This window comes from Mesoplodon mirus (assembly GCF_964341445.2).
Source record: "Mesoplodon mirus genome assembly, chromosome: 14".
Taxonomy (NCBI): Eukaryota; Metazoa; Chordata; class Mammalia; order Artiodactyla; family Ziphiidae; genus Mesoplodon; species Mesoplodon mirus.
Genome location: NC_138990.1, coordinates 86,275,907 through 86,299,921, shown reverse-complemented (window position 1 = coordinate 86,299,921; position 24,015 = coordinate 86,275,907). Strand labels below are relative to the sequence as shown.

The 24,015-nt window shown below is 37.6% G+C and overlaps 1 protein-coding gene across 2 annotated transcripts in view; it reads left to right on the top strand.

Moving 5' to 3' along the window:
* The window catches only part of EXOC6B (exocyst complex component 6B), a 730,495-nt gene that overhangs the window by 261,370 nt on the left and 445,110 nt on the right, over positions 1-24,015 (top strand). For both annotated transcript variants that reach the window (XM_082642964.1, XM_082642965.1), the window contains exon 7: positions 5,643-5,819. In XM_082642964.1, coding sequence (XP_082499090.1) covers positions 5,643-5,819 — 177 coding nt within the window. The remainder of the gene's footprint in view (positions 1-5,642; positions 5,820-24,015) is intronic.

Genomic DNA, 24,015 nt, shown 5'->3' with positions numbered 1-24,015 from the left:
GGGAGCATTTATCTGTCAGCTTTTTGGTCAAGGTTTGCCTCACTTCTGGGTTGAGAATCATGAATGCTAAGTTTATTTTGTAATTTATTTTACAGTTAACTTATTTTACAGTAACTTATGTTACAGTTCTGGTGGGATTCCACACTGTGATGTCTGCAAAACCTCTGGGCAGGAAGCTAGAGGTGTGGTGTAAATGCTAGAGCTGTGGTGTAAATGCTAGAGCTGGTTTCAGTTTACACTATATGACACTTCCAAGGCTGCCCAGAACAGGTTGCTGATGTTCTATGTGGAATAAGAGCTGAGGCTGAGAGGATCTGAAGTGGAGCACAAGAGGTGTGCAGTACAGATATCTAATACTTGGCATGTAGCACAAATACAAAATAGAATGGCAATGTGAAGCAGTATTAGATGCCATTAATGATTATGTATGTAAGTATTGCTAGATCTTCAATGCTTCCAGAATAGACGGTGAAACAAGATTCCTATCTCATATTCAGGGGGAAGACAGGTGGAACTTAAATTTTTAGTGTCTCTTTTTTTCTTTTGACTTATCTTTTAATTCAAGATAATTTACATGTATTATCTCATTTAATCCTTATTGCAGTTCTGAGGTACATTTTATTAACCGTTTTTTTTTTTTTTAATAGATGGGATGTTGCATTGAAAAGAACCTGCCCATGGTTATGGAATTAATATGTTGCAGAGCTTAGACTTAGAGACCCATCTTACTCCAAGAAGGTTTTTTTTTCTTCTTCTTTTTTTCTTTTCTGGTATAGCACCCTGTAATTGAAGTCCATGTAGTTAATTATATCAGGTCTTGAACCTATAAGCCTACACCTCTCTCCCTTTTCAACTGGTTTCTGATTTTCAAGCTCAATTTTATGTATTCTTATAGTCCACTAGAGGTCAGTATCGGGCTGATAAAGAAAGGAGCCTTTGGCTTTTGATTCACAGAATTTTAACTCTTTGAGTCTTATTGGTAGGAACCCTTGGAAGTTGTATTCACAACAAAACTTTATTTAATAGCATGTGTAATGACAGTTGTAAAAGTTTTAGTAGCTACATTTTTAGGTGAATAGTTCAGGTTAGGTAATTCTTATGGGTCACCACCCCCTGCCCTCACCCCCATTCACCTTCTAATAGGTAGGAGAATATCCAAATCATATCTTTTACAGATATCCCTCTCTTTTATTGGGCCAAATCTCATTCTTAAATAAGTTTCTTTTGTTATCTTTTGCCTTTATATAGTAAACATTTATCTGAATTTACTGTGTGTGTGTCACTGTATCTGAGCTTGTGGGATTCTCATAATGGTGAAGTATGTTTCCTGTCCTAAAGAAGAGAAGAGTTATACACTGAAGTGCCATACTGTTATTTTTTACTTGGATATCTGACAGGTTTATTGAACTCATCTTCTCTGTCCTACCTTCAACTAATTATTTCCATGGTTCCTATTGTTTGGAATGATCCCACCATCTAGTCATAAAGACCAGAATACTTGGAGTTATTTTTATTTCCTTCCCCTCTTCCATGTACTACATTTAAATCAGTAAATTCTGTTGCTTCTGCTTTTTCTGTAGCTGCTGCTACCTTAATTCAAGTCCTCATCATTGTTATTTGGACTCCTTTCATGATCTATATTGGTTTTCCTGTTTCTATTTTTTATCTTCTCCTAGTTGACCATTCCTCCGCTCCTAGGGGATTTGCCTAAATTGTAAAGCTGATCCTGTTCTTCCCCTGCTCACATTCTTCTGTTGTTTCTCCATTGCCTACTAGCTAACCTTGAAACTGCTTTGTATGGCATCTTTATCTTTTGTTAGTCCTTCACAACCTATGTTCTTATACAAAATTATTTATTCCTTGTGTGGATAAAGTTATTTCACATGTGGTGGTCTTTTCTCATCTGGTTTCTTTCTTCTGGAATGTACTTTCTATGTACTTCCCTTTGGAAAAATCATACTCATCTTTTAAGAGCACAGTTTGCTACCTCTTCCTTTGTGAAGTTCCTGACATCCCTACAAGCAGATATGATTATTTTCTCCTTTGTCTAATCACTGCACCTGTATTTATTTCTATCATTATACTCTTTGCACTGAATTTCAGCCACTCAATTGCTTACCTACTTCTTACAGTAGAATGATGTGAGGTTCAAGAGTCAGAGACTCCATCTTATTCTTTGTATACTCAGTGCAATATCTGGTGCCAAGTAAATATTCAATACATGTTTGACTGAAAGTAGGGATACAGAGAGAAAACACTGTGAGTTAGAACAGTGATAGGAGGCTTCCTAAAGGAAGAATAATTTTATTTGGGTTTTGGAGGAAAGGTTGGATACAGGCAGGGAGAGGTCATCTAGAAGGGAAATGGCATAAGCAAAGATACAGTAGTGGAAATATTTTTAGTATATTATGAGGTAGATTCTGATCCAAGTAGAAGATTCACATTGGAGAGTATTGGATAATACATTGGAAAATTAAGTTCAGCTTCCATTATTGTGGAGTCTTAGCGATAAGATTATGGAGTTTGAATTTGTACTTGTTCAAATTGTTTCCCCCAGTTTACCTCATGTTTAATTGGTGTGATGAATGATGTGGTTTAAGAAGAGCCTGGCCGCAATATACATGGGAATTGTAATGAGAAGGTGATGAGTTCCATTTTAGGTCTGTTGGAAGTGAAGTGAGGGTAGAACACACAGTAGTAATATGAAACTAGAGATATGCTGTTGGATCTTGGGAGAGTGGAAAGAGTGGTAGAAGAGAAATAAACCTTGCTTAATTTCTGTATATTAGGAAACCAGAGAAGAACATATGTGAGGAATCTTGAGGAAGAGATGGGTAAATGTGTAAAGATTATTCACAAAGAGAATGAACAACCAAGGAAAAAAAAAAGCCTAAATGCTTTCTAAAGTCTATTTGTGTGCTTGATACCCTTTTACCTCTACTCCAGCCTAGGCAGCAGAAATCAGTAGCTGCTTCTTTGGCTCCAAGGTTGTCTTTGGAGGGACAGAATAAATGGTCCTGGTGAGGTGGCTTAGCATGTTAGAAAAGAGCTCTGAAGAGCTTTTATTATTATTATTTTTTTAATGGACTTTAGAGTCACATGTTAATTTTAATATATATTGCATATATTTACATATTTATCTCTACATTTACTCTTCTTCACTTCCTGCCAGTCCATAGTATACAATTTGAGTAGATAGTAGTTTTCATTTGCTTCCTGATGGGTAATATCTGAGTATTTATTTCGTTGTTCTACCTGTTTTAGTATTTCCAACTTGGCCAGTTCTTTCTTGGCAGATCTGCCCTGACTGCTCATTTATAGACTGGAGAAGCCTTGATAATTTTGACAGAGACCCCAGGTTCTCATAAAGACTTGGAATAAAACTTGCCGTGCTCTCATTTCTAGCATAGGGTTTGCTGTTTTAATTTGCTGATTTGGCCTAAACTGCTTTGCGCTCCATCAAATTGATTGGTAAACCAGACACACCTAAAAGGAACAAATCATGGATGATCTAAAATTACTTCCATAGGATACTTTCAGATTTTTATCATTTCAAGTATAAATGATAGTACTTAAGTGTGGCTCCTTTTGATTGCTTTTGGTACACTGGTAGTATTTTAGTGATTGTGAAGGAAAAATATTTAACTTTGGATTCAATAAAATAAGACCAACTTATGAAAGCTTTTGGTTTTGCTGTACTGAAAGAGAGGATAAAGAGACAAGTGGGGCTTCCCTGATGGCGCAGTGGTTGAGGGTCCGCCTGCCGATGCAGGGGACACGGGTTCGTGCCCCAGTCCAGGAAGATCCCATATGCCGCGGAGCGGCTGGGCCCGTGAGCCATGGCTGCTGAGCCTGCGTGTCCAGAGCCTGTGCTCTGCAGCGGGAGAGGCCACAACAGTGAGAGGCCCGCGTACCGCAAAAAAATAAAAAATAAAGAGACAAGTGATTACTCTCTAGTTGAGAGCTTGCTTTTTTAAATATGAAAGCTTTACATTTCCAGAGTCCTGGATCCCTTTTTGTGTGGTTTGCATTGGAAGTAAGTGGGGGAGAACTTCTTACTTTTGAGAGGAGTAGAAAGAATGTTCTATCTAATTTGGGGTCTCAAATGCTTGGGGGATATGTATGTCTTGTGTACAAACATAAATGTGCTTGGATACCTTCTCTCTCAGTTTTGTTACTGAAGCCATGTATTTTATGTAAGTCAAACCAAAATATCAACAAGTACTATGCAGAGAAACAAGTTAGTCCATTGATTCAAATCTCTGGAATGTAGATTCTTTTCATTTTCTTGGCAGAACCTAGCTCACATAGTTCAAGTTTTTCTCTGTCTTGTTATAATTGTCTCATTTAACCAGTACCTGGACTAACACCTTATACTGAATATTTATCTTGAATTCCTTAATCTCATTCAGAATATTTGGAGATCCTGGTTTTTCTCCTGAACTAATTTCTACTTGTCACTGAGTAGAAATATCATATATTGATTAAGCAATGTATATTCTGGGAGGTCACATTTCTTAAGCTTCGTATCTTCGGATGATACTAAGTATTAGTATTATTTTTTCTAAAAAGGAAAGTTCCACTGTGAAATACTTTTGGAACGTGCTGGGTTAAACCATATTAAAGAAGTTTCCTTAAAATAGGACTTCTCCCAGTTTTTATTCTGTTAATGTGCATCGTATGTCTACAAGAAGGCTTGTATAACATGCAGTGTTTCCCGTTTATTTGACCACAGAACTCTTTTCTTTGGGGAAACATTTTCGTCATGCTTTGAGGGACTGTTGGTATAGTGGGAAGATCACTGATATGGAATTTAGGAGATCACACTTTGGGCTTCTGATTTATCACTTACTAACCTTGTAGCTTCAAACAAATCCTTTGTCTTCTAGCCTATTTCCTGAGTGGTGACTAAGGTCCCTTCCAGCTCTAATACTTTGGTTTAGCTTCTTTTGTTGAGTCTGTATAGTCATACTTTCCACCTCTTTGGATCTATGGATACCATACCATCATTTGAGTCTGTTTTGTTAAGTTGAGGGAATTATACTTTTCTATAAAAGTTTAGAAAAAGAAATGCTTAAAACTCTGTTTTCCACAGACTAAGCTCATGAAATCCTGTTGAATTCGTTAGTTCAGATTACTCTATTAAGATAGTTCATTCTCTTGATTAAAATTTATTGGTCTCTTGTATCCACATATGTGTTTCTAAGAGTCCCCTAAGCTTAAAGGCTCCTGTCCCTCTTCTCCCAACCACAGTGGTTCTAGTATAGCACTTACCTTTCAAGAGATAAATATTCAGTCATTTTTACTAATCTCTTGGCTACTTAGGTACAAATCAGTAGATTTCTTTTTTGTGATGACTTAGTGTTTGTATTTGAAAAGTCTCATGATAATATTGACTGATTATCTTTTTTTCTATGGAAACTGGGAAAACGAATAAAGATGGGTAGCTCCAGGGTTAAAAATCTATACATTAATATGTTTGGTTTTATTTCTGGCACTAAAACTTTATGTATTAAGGGATTTTGTTGTATTTTTTTAAAGATACCAATTAGTTCAAAATTAGAAGTTCTTGAATACTTAATTAAGTTCTGCTTCTTTTGTTTCTTTTTTTGTTTATTTGCGTGTATGTGTTTCAATCCTAGGCCCAACAACAAAGAAACCTGGATAACATCATCTTGCAACAACCCAGAATAGGTAGCAAGAGAAAACCTAAGAAAGATGCATATACAATTTTTGATACAGAGATAGGAAGCACTAGCCCCAAGTCTGAACAGGATTCAGGAATTCTGGATGTTGAAGATGAGGAAGATGATGAAGAGGTAACTAACATTTGAACCGGGGAAGTGAACCTGTTGTTACATTTCTATATGGTATGTTTGAGATGTGATGAAGAATTTATCCATATAACATAGCTTGTGTTATCTTCTGGATATTAAATATCATTTTAAATACAAATGTTCCCTGATTTAAGGAAACTGAAGATGTACTAAGATATCTTAGATTCTAATTCTTTAGACTTTAAATATACTCATCCATTTTTGTGTGTGTGTTTTTTTTTAAGTTTCAGGGTTTGTTGATTGTATAGTGACTGGGTACTACATTAAGGGAAGAGTAGTGTTTACCTGACTTAGAGAAAGAGATCTATTGATAGATGATCTCCACTGAAGCTGGAACAAAGTTACTTCAGACAAATAAAAGATGTTACTTTAAACAGTAGGAGTAAACAGAGATTTCTTAGGCTTGAGAAATGGTTCAGATTGAAATTGTAAAAAAGGTTCCAGAAAGTTGAGAACACATTTCTGGAGGAAATAAATATATGAGTGATTTTAGGGTATCTGGGAATTTTGTGATATATCCCTAACCTCTTAGTTCTGTGACACTTTCAGGTAAAGAATAAGATTAAGTGGCTACTAGTACATTTTTTATATCCTTCTTTGTTGTTGGAAATATATTTAATGTGTTTTTAAAAATAAAACTACTATGACATTTGAGATTTCCAGTTAAAACATTTTTGAACGACTTATCATTTGCATAAACTGGATCAGTTTTTTGTGAGTATAGTGGTTAGGTGCATGAGCTTTGCAGACTTACAGACTGCATTCAGATATTGGTTTTGCCATTTTATTTTATTTTACTGTAAAAATTGTCATTAATGATCGTATTATTTACTTTTCAAATGCTCACTGACATGTGCAAGGAACCATTTACTCCTGTTCTCAGTAACCTGTTTTACCTTTAAGTATTTGTCTCCTTTTCATTGTTTCATTTCTCCAGATAAAACTGGGTTCAGTGTTTCTTCTCCATCATTGTTCTTTGTTATGCCCTTACTAACCTTCTTACTCTCCTCTCCATACCCAAACTACAGCCCCAAACTTTTCACTGTCTAACTTTGTAATCTTAGGGTAATCTTGATCCCCTGAATATTGTTTAGCATTCTCTCTTGCCTGGAATGACTGGTATGGTTGGATATGGATCCACCCAGGAGATCGGATTGTCAGGGATTAGACCCATCACAGATGAAAAATTACGCTAATAGTACAATAAAACATCAGGATCAAGATAAATCCAGTTAACATTTTAAACTTACATTTTTGGTTGCCCATTAAGGAAATTAAATTCTATCAGGCACTATGGCTTAAGGAAACAGAAGTTAAACATTGCCTGTGCCCCTGGATAATACACACCCCAAAGAGATGGTTATGTGATAAGATGAATGTATGAAATATACACAGTTCTCATATATTAGTGAGAACCTTCTGTATCCAGAAGCTATTGAGCTATTGTTTATCATTAGCTCACTGAAGATCCTGGGCAAGTCCTTTTAAATTTTTGTGCCATATTACTGCATTGTTTTGTCTTCTGAGGTCCAAAGAGGAAGAAGAAAGTACGACTAGTAAAATGTGTTGGGATCCCTCATGAAGGAAATATTGTAAGAATGTACTTGGAAGTTAACATTTTGAAATGGTTCTGTATCCCAAATCCAACAGAATTCATATTAGAGATTTGCTGATTGAGCTCTTACAACAAGAATTCAGCACTTTGCTGTCATCTAATGGCATCCTATCTTAAAAAAAAAATCCTACCTTATATTTATTTACTTCTCAGTTTGAATCTTCTTCAAGTGCACATTCTTAATCTCAAACCTCATGTAGAGAATTATTTATTTAGATGTCTCCAAACTGGTTTCTTGGCATAGTTCTTGCATGGTGTGAATAAATTCTTCAGATAAGGTCTTCCGTGACCCACTGTGACGTTCTGACCTTCATTCTTGTCATTCTTCAACAGACCTCATTGAGAGTAGCATAAATAGTTTTTGAAATATTTTGACTTTTAAACTGTGCCATAGAATCTAGTAGTTCTTAATCTATTTGGAGGTCATTATATTCCTGTGAGAGTTTGATAAAAAATATGGAGCCTTTACCCAGTAAAATCTATGTATATTCACTCACAAAAAGTTCTGCATGAAATTTCAGGGAATTTGTGAAACTCATGTTGTCCTTAGGACCTGAGTTAAGAAGCATGTTGTAGAGAAAGTGCTTCTTGAACTTAAATGTGCATAGGAATCACCTTGGAATCATATTTAAATGCAGATTCTGATTCTGCAGGTTGGGGGGTGAATCTGAGAATCTACATTTTTAACAAGCTCCCAAGTAAGGATGGTGCTTCTGGACCCTGGGCACACTTTGAGTTGCAAGGCTATAGTGGACCATGAGGAAGCATTTTTAGTACATAAAGCAAACAAACTCAAGAATGTTTAGGTGTCCTATTGCTTTTTCATTAATATGTCCTAACATTTTTCCAGAAATGAATACAGTACGTGAAGAGAAAGTTATATGTTGTCTTCTAAAATCTGTTGCTTGTAATTGATTACCTGCATTATTTTTAATGAAATTTATGATTCTGATTTAATATACTTAAGTTTAGGTATTTTTTTCATTCTCTGAAGAACTTTTTGCCCTTTCCTGTGCTTTTAATGGAAATGTACTTAATACATTCTTTGAGCCAAGTGACATTTGTACATTATTTACTATGTTTTTAGTTTGATAATACTTAATAGTAGACCATAGAATGAGATGGGTAAGGAAAACCAAACACCTAGAAAATAGCTTTGCACATAGTAAACAGATAGTTAGTATATTGTTAAACTGAAATAAAGTTTGTGCCAGAGATGGGAAAAACTTAATAGCCTGGGGAACTGAAGATGAAGTCATAGAAGTGAATTGTCATCTTGGATAAAAAACTGACTACATGTTGAGCTGACTGACAGAGTCAGTCTCTTGATTGCCGAGAAGTGTTGCAGGAAAACTATTCCCCTGTAAATTCTCTTCCTATTTGTATTTTATTTTTGTCTAAACTAATGAAAGGGTCGCCTTAGTTAAGGTAAGTTTTTTTTTAACTTGTCTTATATTAGAGTTGAACTATATAAACTACTGATATTTGACCATTTTTGATCACAACTTAATTCAATTGGTTTTCAGTGGAAATATATATGATTTGGGGAATTTAAAAAAATTATATAAGTTTCAAGTGTACAACATTATAATTTGAGATCTGTATATACTACAAAGTGATCACGCACCAAATGGTCACATCTGTCACCATACAATTGACCCCCTTAATGCCTTGCACCCAGCCCCCAGCCCCCTTCCCTCTGTTAACCACCAATCTGTTCCCTGTAACTGTTTGTTTTTGTTTTATTTGTTTTTTTTAGACTCCACATATGAATGAAATCATACAGTATTTGTCTTCTTACTTCTGACTTATTTCACTTAGCATAATACCCTCAGTTCCATCCATATCATCCCAGATGGCAAGATTTCATTCTTCTTATATAGCTGCATAGTATCATTGTGGGTATATCTATGTTTCTAGATCTGTATCTATACCTTTATCTATACCTGTATGCCACATCTTTTTTATCCATTCATCCATTGACGGACACTTAGTTTTTTTCCCTGTCTTGGCTATTATAAATAATGTTCCAGTGAACATGGTGCATATATCTTTTTTTTTAGCAAATTGTATTATTTATTTATTTATTTATTTATTTATTTATTTATTTATGTCTGTGTTGGGTCTTCGTTTCTATGTGAGGGCTTTCTCTAGTTGCGGTGAGCGGGGGCCACCCTTCATCGCGGTGCACGGGCCTCTCACTGTCACAGCCTCTCTTGTTGTGGAGCACAAGTTCCAGACGTGCAGGCTCAGTAGTGTGGCTCACGGGCTTAGTTGCTCCATGGCATATGAGACCTTCCCAGACCAGGGCTCGAACCCGTGTCCCCTGCATTGGCAGGCAGACTCTCAACCACTGCGCCACCAGGGAAGCCCCATGTATCTTTTTGAATTAGTGTTTTCATATTCTTTGTATATATACCCAGAAGTGGAATAGCTGGATAATATGGTAGTTCTATTCTTAACTTTTTGAGGAATCTCTGTACTGTTTTCCATAGTGACTACACCAATTTACAATCCCACCAACAGTATGTGAGGGTTCCCTTTTCTCCATATCCTCTCCAACACTTGTTATTTCTTAACTTTTTGTTAAAGCCATTCTAACAGGTGTGAGGTGGTTATATGTCTTATTGTGGTTTCCATTTGCATTTCTCTAGTAATTAGTGATCTTGAACATCTTTTTATGTGATTTTTGGCCATCTGTATGTCTTCTTTAGTAAATTGTCTATTCAGATCATTTCCCCATTTTTTAATAGAGCTGTTTGTTTTTTTGTTGTTGAGATGTATGAGTTCTCTATGTATTTTAGATATTAACCCCTTATTGGATATATGATTTGCAAATATCTTCTCCCATTCAGTAGGTTGCCTTTTTGTTTTAATGACGATTTCCTTTGCTGTGCAGAAGCTTTTTAGTTTGATATAGTCCCATTTGTTTATTTTTGCTTTTGTTTCCCTTGCCTTTGGAGTCAGATCCAAAAAACATCACTAAACAGAAGTCAGTGAGATTACCACCTATGTTTTCTTCCAGGAATTTTATGGTTTCAAGTCTTATATTCAAGTCTTTAAACCGTTTTGAGCTAATTTTTGTGTATGTTATAAGATAATGGTTCAGTTTCATTCTTTTGTCTGTAGCTGTCCAGTTTTCCCAGTACCACTTATTGAAGAGACTGTCCTTTCTCCATTGTATGTTCTTTGTTCCTTCATATGTGTGGATTTTTTTCTGGGCTCTTAATTATGTTCCATTGATCTGTGTGTCTGCTTTTGGGCCAGTACCATTCTGTTTTGATTACTATATCTGTGTAATATAGTTTGAAATCAAGATCATGGTATCTATGGCTTTGTTGTTTTTCAAGATTGTTTGGGCTATTTGGGATCTTTTGTGGTTCCATACAAATTTTAGAATTATTTGTTCTAGTTCTGTAAAATATTCCATTGGAATTTTGATAGGGATTGCATTGAATCTGTAGATTGTTTGGGGTATTTTGAACATTTTAACAATATTAACTCGTCTAATCCATGAGCTTGGAATGTTTTTTCACTTATTTGTGTCTTCTTTAATTTCTTTCATCAGTCTTAGAGTTTTCAGTGTATAGGCCTTTTACCTCCTTGGTTAAATTTATTCCTAGGTATTTTATTCTTTTTGATGTAATTGTAAATTGGATTGTTTTCTTAATTTCTCTTTCTGATATTTCAATACTATTGTACAAGAAATGTCATAGATTTCTGCATATTGATTTTGTATCCTAGAACTTTGCTGAACTCATTGATTAGTTCTAATTTTTTTTGGTGGAGTCTTTAGGGGCTTCTGTATATAGTTTCATGTCATCTGCAAACAGTAACAGTCTTACTTCTTTTATTTTTTTATTTTTTTCTAACTTGGATGCCTTTTATATCTTTTCCTTGCCTAATTGCTGTGGCTATGGCTTTGAATACTTTTTTGAGTATAAGCGGTGAGAGTGGGCATTCTTCTTTTATTTCTGATCTTAGAGGGAAAGCTTTCAGCTTTTCACTGTTGACTATGGTGTTAGCTGTGGGTCTGTCATATACCAACTTTATTATGTTGAAGTATATTCCCTCTATACCCACTTTGAGAGTTTTTATCGTAAATGAATCTTGAATTTTAAAAGCTTTTTCTGCATCTACTGAGATAGTCATACGATTTTTATCCTTCATTTTGTTAATGTGGTATATCACATCAATTGATTTGTGGATGTTGAACTATCCTTGATCCCTGCAGTAAATCCCACTTGATTGTGGTGTATAATCCTTTTAATGTATTGTCAAATTCAGTTTGCTAATATGTTGTTGAGGTTTTTACCTCTATGTCCATAAGAGATATTGGCCTGTAGTTTTCTTTTTGGTGGTGTCCTTGTCTAGTTTTGGAATCAGGGTAATGCTGGCCTCCTGAAAAGTGTTTGGAAGCATTCCCTCCTATTCATTTTTTTTGGAGGAGTTTGAGAAGGATAGGTATTAAATCGTTTTTGAATATTTGGGATGATTCACCAGTGAAGCCATCGGGTCTAGGCCTTTTGTTTGCTGGGAGGTTTTTGATTACTGATTCAATCTCACTAGTAATCAGTCTATTTAACATTTCTATTTTCTCATGATTTAATCTTGGTAGACTGTATGTTTTTAGGAATTTATCTGTTTCTTCTAGGTTGTCCAATTTGTTGGCATATTATTGTTCATAATATTCTCTTATCATCCTTTGTATTTTTGTGGTATCAGTTTTAACTTCTCTTTCATTTCCGATTTTATTTGAGCCCTCTCACTTTTTTTTCTTGCTTAGTCTAAAAGCTTGTCAATTTTGTTTATCTTGTTAAAGAACCAGCTCTCAGTTTCATTGATCTTTTCTATTGTCTTTTTTTTTTTTTTGCTGTACGCGGGCCTCTCACTGCTGTGGCCTCTCCCGTTGCGGAGCACAGGCTCTGGACACACAGGCTCCGCGGCCATGGCTCGCGGGCCCAGCCGCTCCGCGGCATGTGGGATCTTCCGGGATCGGGGCACGAACCCGTGTCCCCTGCATCGGCAGGCGGACTCTCAACCACTGCACCACCAGGGAAGCCCCTCTATTGTCTTTTTAGTCTCTATTTCATTTATTTCTGCACAGATCTTATTATTTTCTTCCTTCTACTAACTTTGGGCTTTGTTCTTCTTTTTTTAGTTCCTTAAGGTATAAAGTTAGATTTCTCTTGTTTCTTGAAGTAGTCCTGTGTTGCTGTTGACTTCCTTCTAAGAACTACATTTGCTGCACCCCACAGATTTTAGTATGTAATATTTCTGTTTTCACTTGTCTCTACATATTTTTTGATTTCACTTTTGATTTTGTCAGTGACCCACTGGTTGTTTAGTAGCATGTTGTTTAATTTCCACATTTTTGTGGGGTTTTTTTTTTTCAGTTTTCCTCTTGTAATTGATTTCTATTTTCATAGCTTTGTGGCCAGAAAAGATGCTTCATATGATTTTGATCGTCTTAAATTTATTGAGACTTGATTTTTGGCCTAACAAGTGATTTATCCTGGAGAATGTTCCATGTGCGTTTGAGAAGAATGTGTATTCTGCTGCTTTTAGATGGAGTATTCTGTATAAATCTATTAATTCCATTGGATCTAATATGTCATTTAAGGCTGATGTTTTCTTTTTCTTTTCTTTTTTTTTTTTTTTTTTTTTTTTTTGCAGTACGCAGGCCTCTCACTGTTGTGGCCTCTCCCGTTGCGGAGCATAGGCTCCGGACGCACAGGCTCAGCGGCCGTGGCTCACGGGCCCAGCCGCTCTGCGGCATGTGGGATTTTCCCGGACCGGGGCACGAACCCGCATCCCCTGCATCGGCAGGCGGACTCTCAACCACTGCACCACCAGGGAAGCCCCCAAGGCTGATGTTTTCTTATTGATTTTCTATCTGGATGGTGTATCTATTGCTATAAGTGGGGTGTCAATGTCCCCTCCTATTATTGTATTGCTATTAATTTTCTCTTTAAGTTCGTTAATATTTGCTTTATATATTTTGGTACTCCTATGTTGGGTGCGTACATATTTTAAGTGTTGTTTCCGTAGTGTAGTGGTTATCACATTTGCCTCACACATATTTATAAACGTTATATCTTCTTGCTGTATTGACCCCCTTATTGTTATGTAGGGCCTCTCTTTGTTTTTTATTACAGTCTTTGTTTTAGAGTCCATTTTGTCTCATATGAGTATAGCTATACCAGCTTTCTTTTCATTTCCATTTGCATGGAATGTGTTTTTCCATCCTTTTACATCCAGTCTGTTTATGTCCTTACTTATGAAGTGAGTCTTTTGTAGGCAGCATATAGATGGGTCTTGTTTTTTATTTTTTAATCCATTCAGCCACTCTGTCTTTTGATTGGAGAATTTAGTCCATTTATGTTTAAAGTAATTATTGATAGGTATGTACTTATTGCCATTCTGTGATTTGTTTTCTAGCTATTTTTATAGTTTCTCTGTTTCTTTTTCTCTCTTCCCTTGTGGTTTGATGATTTTCTTTAGTGCTTTGTTTAGATTCCTTTCTCATTTTCATTTGTATATTTACTATAAGTTTTTTCTTTGTAGTTATCAGGTTCACATGTATCATCCCATGTATATCAGGTTCACATGTGTCATCCCGTGTATATAACAGTCTATTTTAAGTTGATAGCAACTTAAATTTGAGCACATTCCACAATTCTACATTTTTTACTATCCCACTACCTTTTATATTTTTGATGTCACATTTAACGTCTTTTTATTTTATGTTCCCTTAGCAAATTATTGTTTTTTTTTTTTTTTTTTCGGTACGCGGGCCTCTCCCATTGCGGAGCACAGGCTCCGGACGCGCAGGCTCAGCGGCCATGGCTCATGAGCCCAGCCACTCTGCGGCATGTGGGATCCTCCCGGACCGGGGCACGAACCCGTGTCCCCTGCATCGGCAGGCGGACTCTCAACCACTGCGCCACCAGGGAAGCCCAAATTATTGTATTTTTAGCTAATTTTATTTCTTTTGTCTTTTAAACTTCATGGTAGCATTATAAGTGATTGATCTGCTACCTTCTTATTTATCTTTTCCCGTGAGATTTTAATTTTCTTATGTTTCCTCCTTATTAATTAGTGCCATTTTTTTTCAACTTAGGGAATTCCCTGTAACATTTCTTATAAGTCCACTTTAGTGGTGATAAACTTCTTTAGCTTTTGCTTATTTGGAAAACTCTTTATCTCTCCTTTAATTCTGAATGATAACCTTGCTGGGTAGAGAATTATTGGTTGGAAAATTTTTCCTTTCAGTAATTTGAATATGTCATGCCATTCACTTATGGCCTGCAAAGTTTCTTCTGAGAAATCTGCTGAAAGCCTTATGACGTTTTCTTTCTATGTAATAAGTTGCTTTTCTCTTATTGCTGTTAAGATTCTCTCTTAGTCCTTACTTTTACCATTTTAATTATAATGTGTCTTGGCGTGGTTCTCTTTGGTTTCGCCTTACTTGGAACTCTTTTGGACCTGGATGTCTGTTTCCTTCCCCAGATTAGGGAAGTTTTCAGCTATTACTTTTTCAAATAATTTTTCTGACCATTTCTCTTCTTTTTGCCTTCTGGGACTTCTATAATGTGAATGTTTTTCTGCTTGATGTTGTCTCAGAGGTCCCTTAGGTATATTCATTTTATAAATTTTTTTTTTCTTTTTGCTGCTTTTTCTAGGTGATTTCCATGCTTTTCTTCCAGCTCATTGATTCATTCTTCTTCATCCAATCTGCTGTTGAACCCCTTAAGTGTATATTTCAGTTGAGTTATAACTACTGTTTGGTACTTTCTTATATTTTCTAACTTTTTGTTAAGGATATCACTGTGTTCATTCATTCCTCTCCTGAGTTTTGTGAGTATGTTTATGACCATTACTTTAAACTGTTTATCAGGTTGGTTGTTTATCTCCATTTCATTAAGGTCTTTTTCTGGGCATATGTCTTATTTTTTGGTTTGGAATATGTTCTTTGGCTCCTCATTTTGCCTGGCTCTCTGTGTTTGTCTTTATGTATTAGGTGAAACAGCTGACTCTCTCAGTCTTAAAGGAATGTTCTTGTATAAGGTATGATCCTTGGGGCCTGGAAGCACCAGAGCCAGGTGCTCAAGGGTTGTCCGTCATGTGGGCTGCACCTGCCCTCCAGCTGTGGTGGGACCTCAGCTGCTTCGTGGGGAGGATGGGGAGTGGTGCACTTGGCCGGCCTGGTTTTGATGTTGGAAATCTGTTTTGAATCTTTATGTCATACTGTGGTATATGTAGATGTTATTGCTTTTCTCTAAATGTCTAGACAGAACTTAAAAAATATTTTTAGAAGTAGTGAACATTTTAGCTTGAGAATATATTAGATTTATCCGAACTATTATTTTTGAAATATTGGAAGATATAGTACAAAGAACCACTTAAGGTGATATATTATTTGTGAGAAAGGGAACAGTAATACCTACTAAGGGTAGGGTTGTTGTGAGGATTGACTGAAGTAATTTATATGATGCTTCTGTTATAGTGCTTGGCACATACAATGCTCCCAGTATATAATAGTTACTATTATGGCATTCTGACTGTGTGCTTTTTTTGGAATAAAGGTGAAATATATCTTGATGTAGTTTTTGATGATGTATATTTACATGGAGTGGTGAATACAATCTACTGTAAACAAAAAATCTACTGAAATAAAGCAGTATTGAGTAAGAAATAGCTTGAAGAAGCAGGACCTATGATTTCTTCTTTGTTTCTAGGTTACTCCAGAGCTTCTGTGTTCTTAGAACACTTCATTGGTGTCATATTTCTGGCACATATCTCTCTTCATTTGTTTACATGCTGTTAGTGAGCAGTGGTCACTATGTTATCCACAAAACTCTTAATAGAGTATGGATCAAATAAATGTTTGTTGAACAAATGATCCATGTCAGGTTTAACTCTTAAGATTTTGGTGTCTTTTTTGAAATATGTAATTAACACGATGGAAGTGCTAATTTAAATACAAATGTCATGTGTTTAATATAAAGCCTTCCAAGATGTCTTTCTGATGTTGGTACTTTACTAATTTTGGGGTAACAAGTTGTATTTGTTTACTAGAGCTGCCATACCAGAATACCACAGGTTGCATGGCTTAAACAACAGAAATTTATTTTCTCATAGTTCTGGAGGGTGATACTCTCAAGATCAAATTGCCAGCAGGGTTGGTTTATCCTCAGGCCTTTCCTCTTGGCTTGCAAATGGCTACCTTCTTGCTGTGTCCTCACATGGCTTTTTCTCTGCTTGCATGCCCCAGGTGTGTCTTCCTCTTCTTATAGGGACATCAGTCCTATTGTATTAGGGTCCCACCCTTATGACTTTATGTTACTTTAATTACCTCCTTAAGGGCCTTATTTTCAAATGCAGTCACTATGGGGGTTAGGGCTTCAATATATGAATTTTGGGGGAGGCACAATTCTGTCCATAACAAGGTGATAGTAAAAAAACACAAGATTTGTCTATAGAAAGTGTAAGTTCTGTCAGCTTTTGTGCTGTTGGAGGAAGTCCTATAATTTCTCTAAGCATCTCTTTTCTCACCTATAAAATAGTGACAATAATTAATTAATGTCAAATTGCTTATGTAAAATTTTGGTTATGATATTTGCTCCAAATTTCAAATTGTTTATTGCAGAACTTTCTGTTGACGGGAAGGTAACAAAATGAGCGTTATTTCTCAACAAGTTAAAGTGAAATAAAAGATGCTGTTAGAGGACTTCAGAGTTTAAATTAGAGGTTGTATATTGGCAGCCCATGGGCCAGAAACCGCTTACAGAATGGTTGTTGGCTTGTACAGTGCTTAAAAGTTTTAAAATTAGTTTCAAACTTTTAAAAGTTAGTTGAATTCACATAAAAAAATCTATATTTCCAACCTAGTCTTTTTCTTTTTTTTTTCTTTTTTTTTAATTTTTTTTTAATTTTTTGCCTTATAACAAATTTAATCAATTATACATATACATATGTTTCCATATCCTCTCCCTTTTGCGTCTCCCTCCCACCCTCCCTATCCCACCCCTCCAGGCGGTCACAAAGCACCGAGCTGATCTCCCTGTGCTATGCGGCTGCTTCCCACTAGCTATCTACCTTACGTTTGGTAGTGTATATATGTCCATGCCACTCTTTCACTTTGTCACAGCTTACCCTTCCCCCTCCCCATATCCTCAAGTCCATTCTCTAGTAGGTCTGTGTCTTTATTCCTGTCTTACCCCTATGTTCTTCATGACATTTTTTTTTCTTAAATTCCATATATATGTGTTAGCATACAGTATTTGTCTTTCTCTTTCTGACTTACTTCACTCTGTATGACAGACTCTAGGTCTATCCACCTCATTACAAATAGCTCAATTTCATTTCTTTTTATGGCTGAGTAATATTCCATTGTATATATGTGCCACATCTTCTTTATCCATTCATCCGATGATGGACACTTAGGTTGTTTCCATCTCCGGGCTATTGTAAATAGGGCTGCTATGAACATTTTGGTACATGTCTCTTTTTGAATTATGGTTTTCTCAGGGTATATGCCCAGTAGTGGGATTGCTGGGTCATATGGTAGTTCTATTTTTAGTTTTTTAAGGAACCTCCATACCGTTCTCCATAGCGGCTGTACCAATTCACATTCCCACCAGCAGTGCAAGAGTGTTCCCTTTTTTCCACACCCTCTCCAGCATTTATTGTTTCTAGATTTTTTGATGATGGCCATTCTGACTGGTGTGAGATGATATCTCATTGTAGTTTTGATTTGCATTTCTCTAATGAGTAAAGATGTTGAGCATCCTTTCATGTGTTTGTTGGCAGTCTGTATATCTTCTGTGGAGAAATGTCTATTTAGGTCTTCTGCCCATTTTTGGATTGGGTTGTTTGTTTTTTTGTTATTGAGCTGCATGAGCTGCTTATAAATTTTGGAGATTAATCCTTTGTCAGTTGCTTCATTTGCAAATATTTTCTCCCATTCTGAGGGTTGTCTTTTGGTCTTGTTTATGGTTTCCTTTGCTGTGCAAAAGCTTTTAAGTTTCATTAGGTCCCATGTGTTTATTTTTGTCTTTATTTCCATTTCTCTAGGAGGTGGGTCAAAAAGGATCTTGCTGTGATTTATGTCATAGAGTGTTCTGCCTATGTTTTCCTCTAAGAGTTTGATAGTGTCTGGCCTTACATTTAGGTCTTTAATCCATTTTGAGCTTATTTTTGTGTATGGTGTTAGGGAGTGATCTAATCTCATACTTTTACATGTCCCTATCCAGTTTTCCCAGCACCACTTATTGAAGAGAATGTCCTTTCTCCACTGTACATTCCTGCCTCCTTTATCAAAGATAAGGTGACCATATGTCCGTGGGTTTAAATCTGGGCTTTCTATCCTGTTCCATTGATCTATCTTTCAGTTTTTGTGCCAGTACCACACTGTCTTGATTACTGTAGCTTTGTAGTATAGTCTGAAGTCAGGGAGCCTGATTCCTCCAGCTCCATTTTTCGTTCTCAAGATTGCTTTGGCTATTCGGGGTCTTTTGTGTTTCCATACAAATTGTGAAATTTTTTGTTCTAGTTCTGTGAAAAATGCCAGTGGTAGTTTGATAGGGATTGCATTGAATCTGTAGATTGCTTTGGGTAGTAGAGTCATTTTCACAATGTTGATTCTTCCAATCCAAGAACATGGTACATCTCTCCATCTATTTGTATCATCTTTAATTTCTTTCATCAGTGTCTTATAATTTTCTGCATACAGGTCTTTTGTCTCCTTAGGTAGGTTTATTCCTAGATATTTTATTTTGTTGCAATGGTAAATGGGAGTGTTTCCTTGATTTCACTTTCAGATTTTTCATCATTAGTATATAGGAATGCCAGAGATTTCTGTGCATTAATTTTGTATCCTGCAACTTGACCAAATTCATTGATTAACTCTAGTAGTTTTCTGGTAGCATCTTTAGGATTCTCTATGTATAGTATCATGTCATCTGCAAACAGTGACAGCTTTACTTCTTCTTTTCCGATTTGGATTCCTTTTATTTCCTTTTCTTCTCTGATTGCTGTGGCTAAAACTTCCAAAACTTGGTTGAATAAGAGTGGTGAGGGGCTTCCCTGGTGGCTCAGTGGGTGAGAGTCCGCCTGCCGATGCAGGGGACACGGGTTCGTGCCCCGGTCCGGGAGGATCCCACGTGCTGCGGAGCGGCTGGGCCCGTGAGCCATGGCCGCTGGGCCTGCGCATCCGGAGCCTGTGCTCTGCAACGGGAGAGGCCACAGCAACGAGAGGCCCGCGTACCGCAAAAAAAAAAAAAAAAAAAAAAAAAAAAAAGAGTGGTGAGAGTGGGCAACCTTGTCTTGTTCCTGATCTTAGTGGAAATGGTTTCAGTTTTTCACCATTGAGGACGATGCTGGCTGTGGGTTTGTCATATATGGCCTTTATTATGTTGAGGAAAGTTCCCTCTATGCCTACTTTCTGCAGGGTTTTTATCATAAATGGGTGTTGAATTTTGTCAAAAGCTTTCTCTGCATCTATTGAGATGATCATATGGTTTTTCTCCTTCAATTTGTTAATATGGTGTATCACGTTGATTGATTTGCGTATATTGAAGAATCCTTGCATTCCTGGAATAAACCCCACTTGATCATGGTGTATGATCCTTTTAATGTGCTGTTGGATTCTGTTTGCTAGTATTTTGTTGAGGATTTTTGCATCTATGTTCATCAGTGATATTGGCCTGTAGTTTTCTTTCTTTGTGACATCCTTGTCTGGTTTTGGTATCAAGGTGATGGTGGCCTCGTAGAATGAGTTTGGGAGTGTTCCTCGCTCTGCTATATTTTGGAAGAGTTTCAGAAGGATAGGTGTTAGCTCTTCTCTAAATGCTTGATAGAATTCGCCTGTGAAGCCATCTGGTCCTGGGCTTTTGTTTGTTGGAAGATTTTTTATCACAGTTTCAATTTCAGTGCTTGTGATTGGTCTGTTCATATTTTCTATTTCTTCCTGATTCAGTCTTGGCAGGTTGTGCATTTCTAAGAATTTGTCCATTTCTTTCAGGTTGTCCATTTTATTGGCATAGAGTTGCTTATAGTAATCTCTCATGATCTTTTGTATTTCTGCAGTGTCAGTTGTTACTTCTTTTTCATTTCTAATTCTATTGATTTGAGTCTTCTCCCTTTTTTTCTTGATGAGTCTGGCTAATGGTTTATCAATTTTGTTTATCTTCTCAAAGAACCAGCTTTTAGTTTTATTTATCTTTGCTATCGTTTCCTTCATTTCTTTTTCGTTTATTTCCGATCTGATTTTTATGATTTCTTTCCTTCTGCTAACTTTGGGATGTTTTTGTTCTTCTTTCTCTAATTGCTTTAGGTGCAAGGTTAGGTTGTTTATTCGAGATGTTTCCTGTTTCTTAAGGTGGGATTGTATTGCTATAAACTTCCCCCTTAGAACTGCTTTTGCTGCATCCCATAGGTTTTGGGTCGTCGTGTCTCCATTGTCATTTGTTTCTAGGTATTTTTTAATTTCCTCTTTGATTTCTTCAGTGATCACTTCGTTATTAAGTAGTGTATTGTTTAGCCTCCATGTGTTTGTATTTTTTACAGATCTTTTCCTGTAATTGATATCTAGTCTCATAGCATTGTGGTCGGAAAAGATACTTGATACAATTTCAATTTTCTTAAATTTACCAAGGCTTGATTTGTGACCCAAGATATGATCTATCCTGGAGAATGTTCCATGAGCACTTGAGAAAAATGTGTATTCTGTTGTTTTTGGATGGAATGTCCTATAAATATCAATTAAGTCCATCTTGTTTAATGTATCATTTAAAGCTTGTGTTTCCTTATTTATTTTCATTTTGGATGATCTGTCCATTGGTGAAAGTGGGGTGTTAAAGTCCCCTACTATGAGTGTGTTACTGTCGATTTCTCCTTTTATGGCTGTTAGTATTTGCCTTATGTATTGAGGTGCTCCTATGTTGGGTGCATAAATATTTACAATTGTTATATCTTCTTCTTGGATCGATCCCTTGATCATTATGTAGTGTCCTTCTTTGTCTCTTCTAGTAGTCTTTATTTTAAAGTCTATTTGTCTGATATGAGAATTGCTACTCCAGCTTTCTTTTGGTTTCCATTTGCATGGAATATCTTTTTCCATCCCCTTACTTTCAGTCTGTATGTGTCTCTAGGTCTGAAGTGGGTCTCTTGTAGACAGCATATATATGGGTCTTGTTTTTGTATCCATTCAGCCACTCTGTGTCTTTTGGTGGGAGCATTTAGTCCATTTACATTTAAGGTAATTATTGATATGTATGTTCCTGTTCCCATTTTCTTAATTGTTTTGGGTTCGTTATTGTAGGTCTTTTACTTCTGTTGTGTTTCTTGCCTAAAGAAGTTCCTTTAGCATTTGTTGTAAAGCTGGTTTGGTGGTGCTGAACTCTCTCAGCTTTTGCTTGTCTGTAAACGTTTTAATTTCTCCATCAAATCTGAATGAGATCCTTGCTGCGTAGAGTAATGTTGGTTGCAGGTTTCTCTCCTTCATCACTTTAATTATGTCCTGCCACTCCCTTCTGGCTTGTAGAGTTTCTGCTGAGAGATCAGCTGTTATCCTGATGGGGATTCACTTGTGTGTTATTTGTTGTTTTTGCCTTGCTGCTTTTAATATGATTTCTTTGTGTTTAATTTTGGACAGTTTGATTAATATGTGTCTTGGCGTATTTCTTCTTGGATTTATTCTGTATGGGACTCTCTGTGCCTCCTGGACTTGATTAACTATTTCCTTTCCCATATTAGGGAAGTTTTCAACTATAATCTCTTCAAATATTTTCTCAGTCCCTTTCTTTTTCTCTTCTTCTTCTGGAACCCCTATAATTCGAATGTTGGTGCGTTTAATGTTGTCCCAGAGGTCTCTGAGACTGTCCTCTGTTCTTTTCATTCTTTTTTCTTTATTTTGCTCTGCAGCAGTTATTTCCACTATTTTATCTTCCACCTCACTTATCCGTTCTTCTGCCTCAGTTATTCTGCTATTGATCCCATCTAGAGTATTTTTTATTTCATGTATTGTGTTTTTAATCGATGCTTGATTCATCTTTAGTTCTTCTAGGTCCTTGTTAACTGTTTCTTGCATTTTGTCTATTCTATTTCCAAGATTTTGGATCTGGGAAATAGAATCTTGGATCATCTTTACCATCATTATTCTGAATTCTTTTTCAGGTAGACTGCCTATTACCTCTTCATTTGTTAGATCTGGTGGGTTTTTATCTTGCTCCTTCTCCTGCTGTGTGTTTTTCTGTCTTCTCATTTTGCTTATGTTACTGTGTTTGGGGTCTCCTTTTTGCAGGCTGCAGGTTCGTAGTTCCCGTTGTTTTTGGTGTCTGTCCCCAGTGGCTAAGGTTGGTTTAGTGGGTTGTGTAGGCTTCCTGGTGGAGGGGACTAGTGCCTGTGTTCTGGTGGATGAGGCTGGATCTTGTCTTTCTGGTGTGCAGGTCCACGTCTGGTGGTGTGTTTTGGGGTGTCTGCAGACTTTTTATGAGTTTAGGCCACCTCTCTGCTAATGGGTGGCGTTGTGTTCCTGTCTTGCTAGTTGTTTGGCTTAGGGTGTCCAGCACTGTAAGTTGCTGGTCGTTGAGTGAAGCTGGGTGCTGGTGTTGAGATGGAGATCTGTGGAAGATTTTTGCCGTTTGATATTATGTGGAGCTGGGAGGTCTCTTGTGGACCAGTGTCCTGAAGTTGGCTCTCCCACCTCAGAGGCACAGCACTGACTCCGGGCTCCTCAATTTGGGATGATGTGTTGTCTATTCATGTATTCCACAGATGGAGGGTACATCAAGTTGATTGTGGAGCTTTAATCCGCTGCTTCTGAGGCTGCTGGGAGAGGTTTCCCTTTCTCTTCTTTGTTCTCACAGCTCCTGGGTCTCAGCTTTGGATTTGGCCCCGCCTCTGCGTGTAGGTCGCCGGAGGGCGTCTGTTCTTCACTCAGGCAGGACACGGTTAAAGGAGCAGCCTCTTCGGGGACTCTGGCTCACTCAGGCCGGGCGGGAGGGAGGGGCACGGAGTGCGGGGCGAGCCTGCAGCGGCACAGGTCGGCGTGACGTTGCACCAGCCCGAGGCGCGCCGTGCGTTCTCCCAGGGAAGCCGCCCCTGGATCCCGGGACCCCGGCAGTGGCGGGCTGCACAGGCTCCCGGAAGGGCGGTGTGGGCAGTGACCTGCGCTCGCACACAGGCTTCTTGGCGGCGGCAGCAGCAGCCCCAGCGTCCCACGCCCGTCTCTGGGCTCCGCACTTTCAGTCGCGACTCGCGCCCGTCTGTGGAGCCCCTTTAAGCAGCGCTCTTAATCCCCTCTCCTCGCGCACCAGGAAACCAAGAGGGAAGAAAAAGTCTCTTGCCTCTTCGGCAGCTCCAGAGTTTTCCCGGACTCCCTCCCGGCTAGCTGTGGCACATTAGCCCCCTTCAGGCTGAGTTCTCGCTGCCAGCCCCAGTCCTCTCCCTGCGCTCTGACCGAAGCCCGAGCCTCAGCTTCCAGCGCTGCGCGCCCCGGCGGGCGAGCAGACAAGCCTCTCGGGCTGGTGAGTGCCGCTCGGCACTGATCCTCTGTGT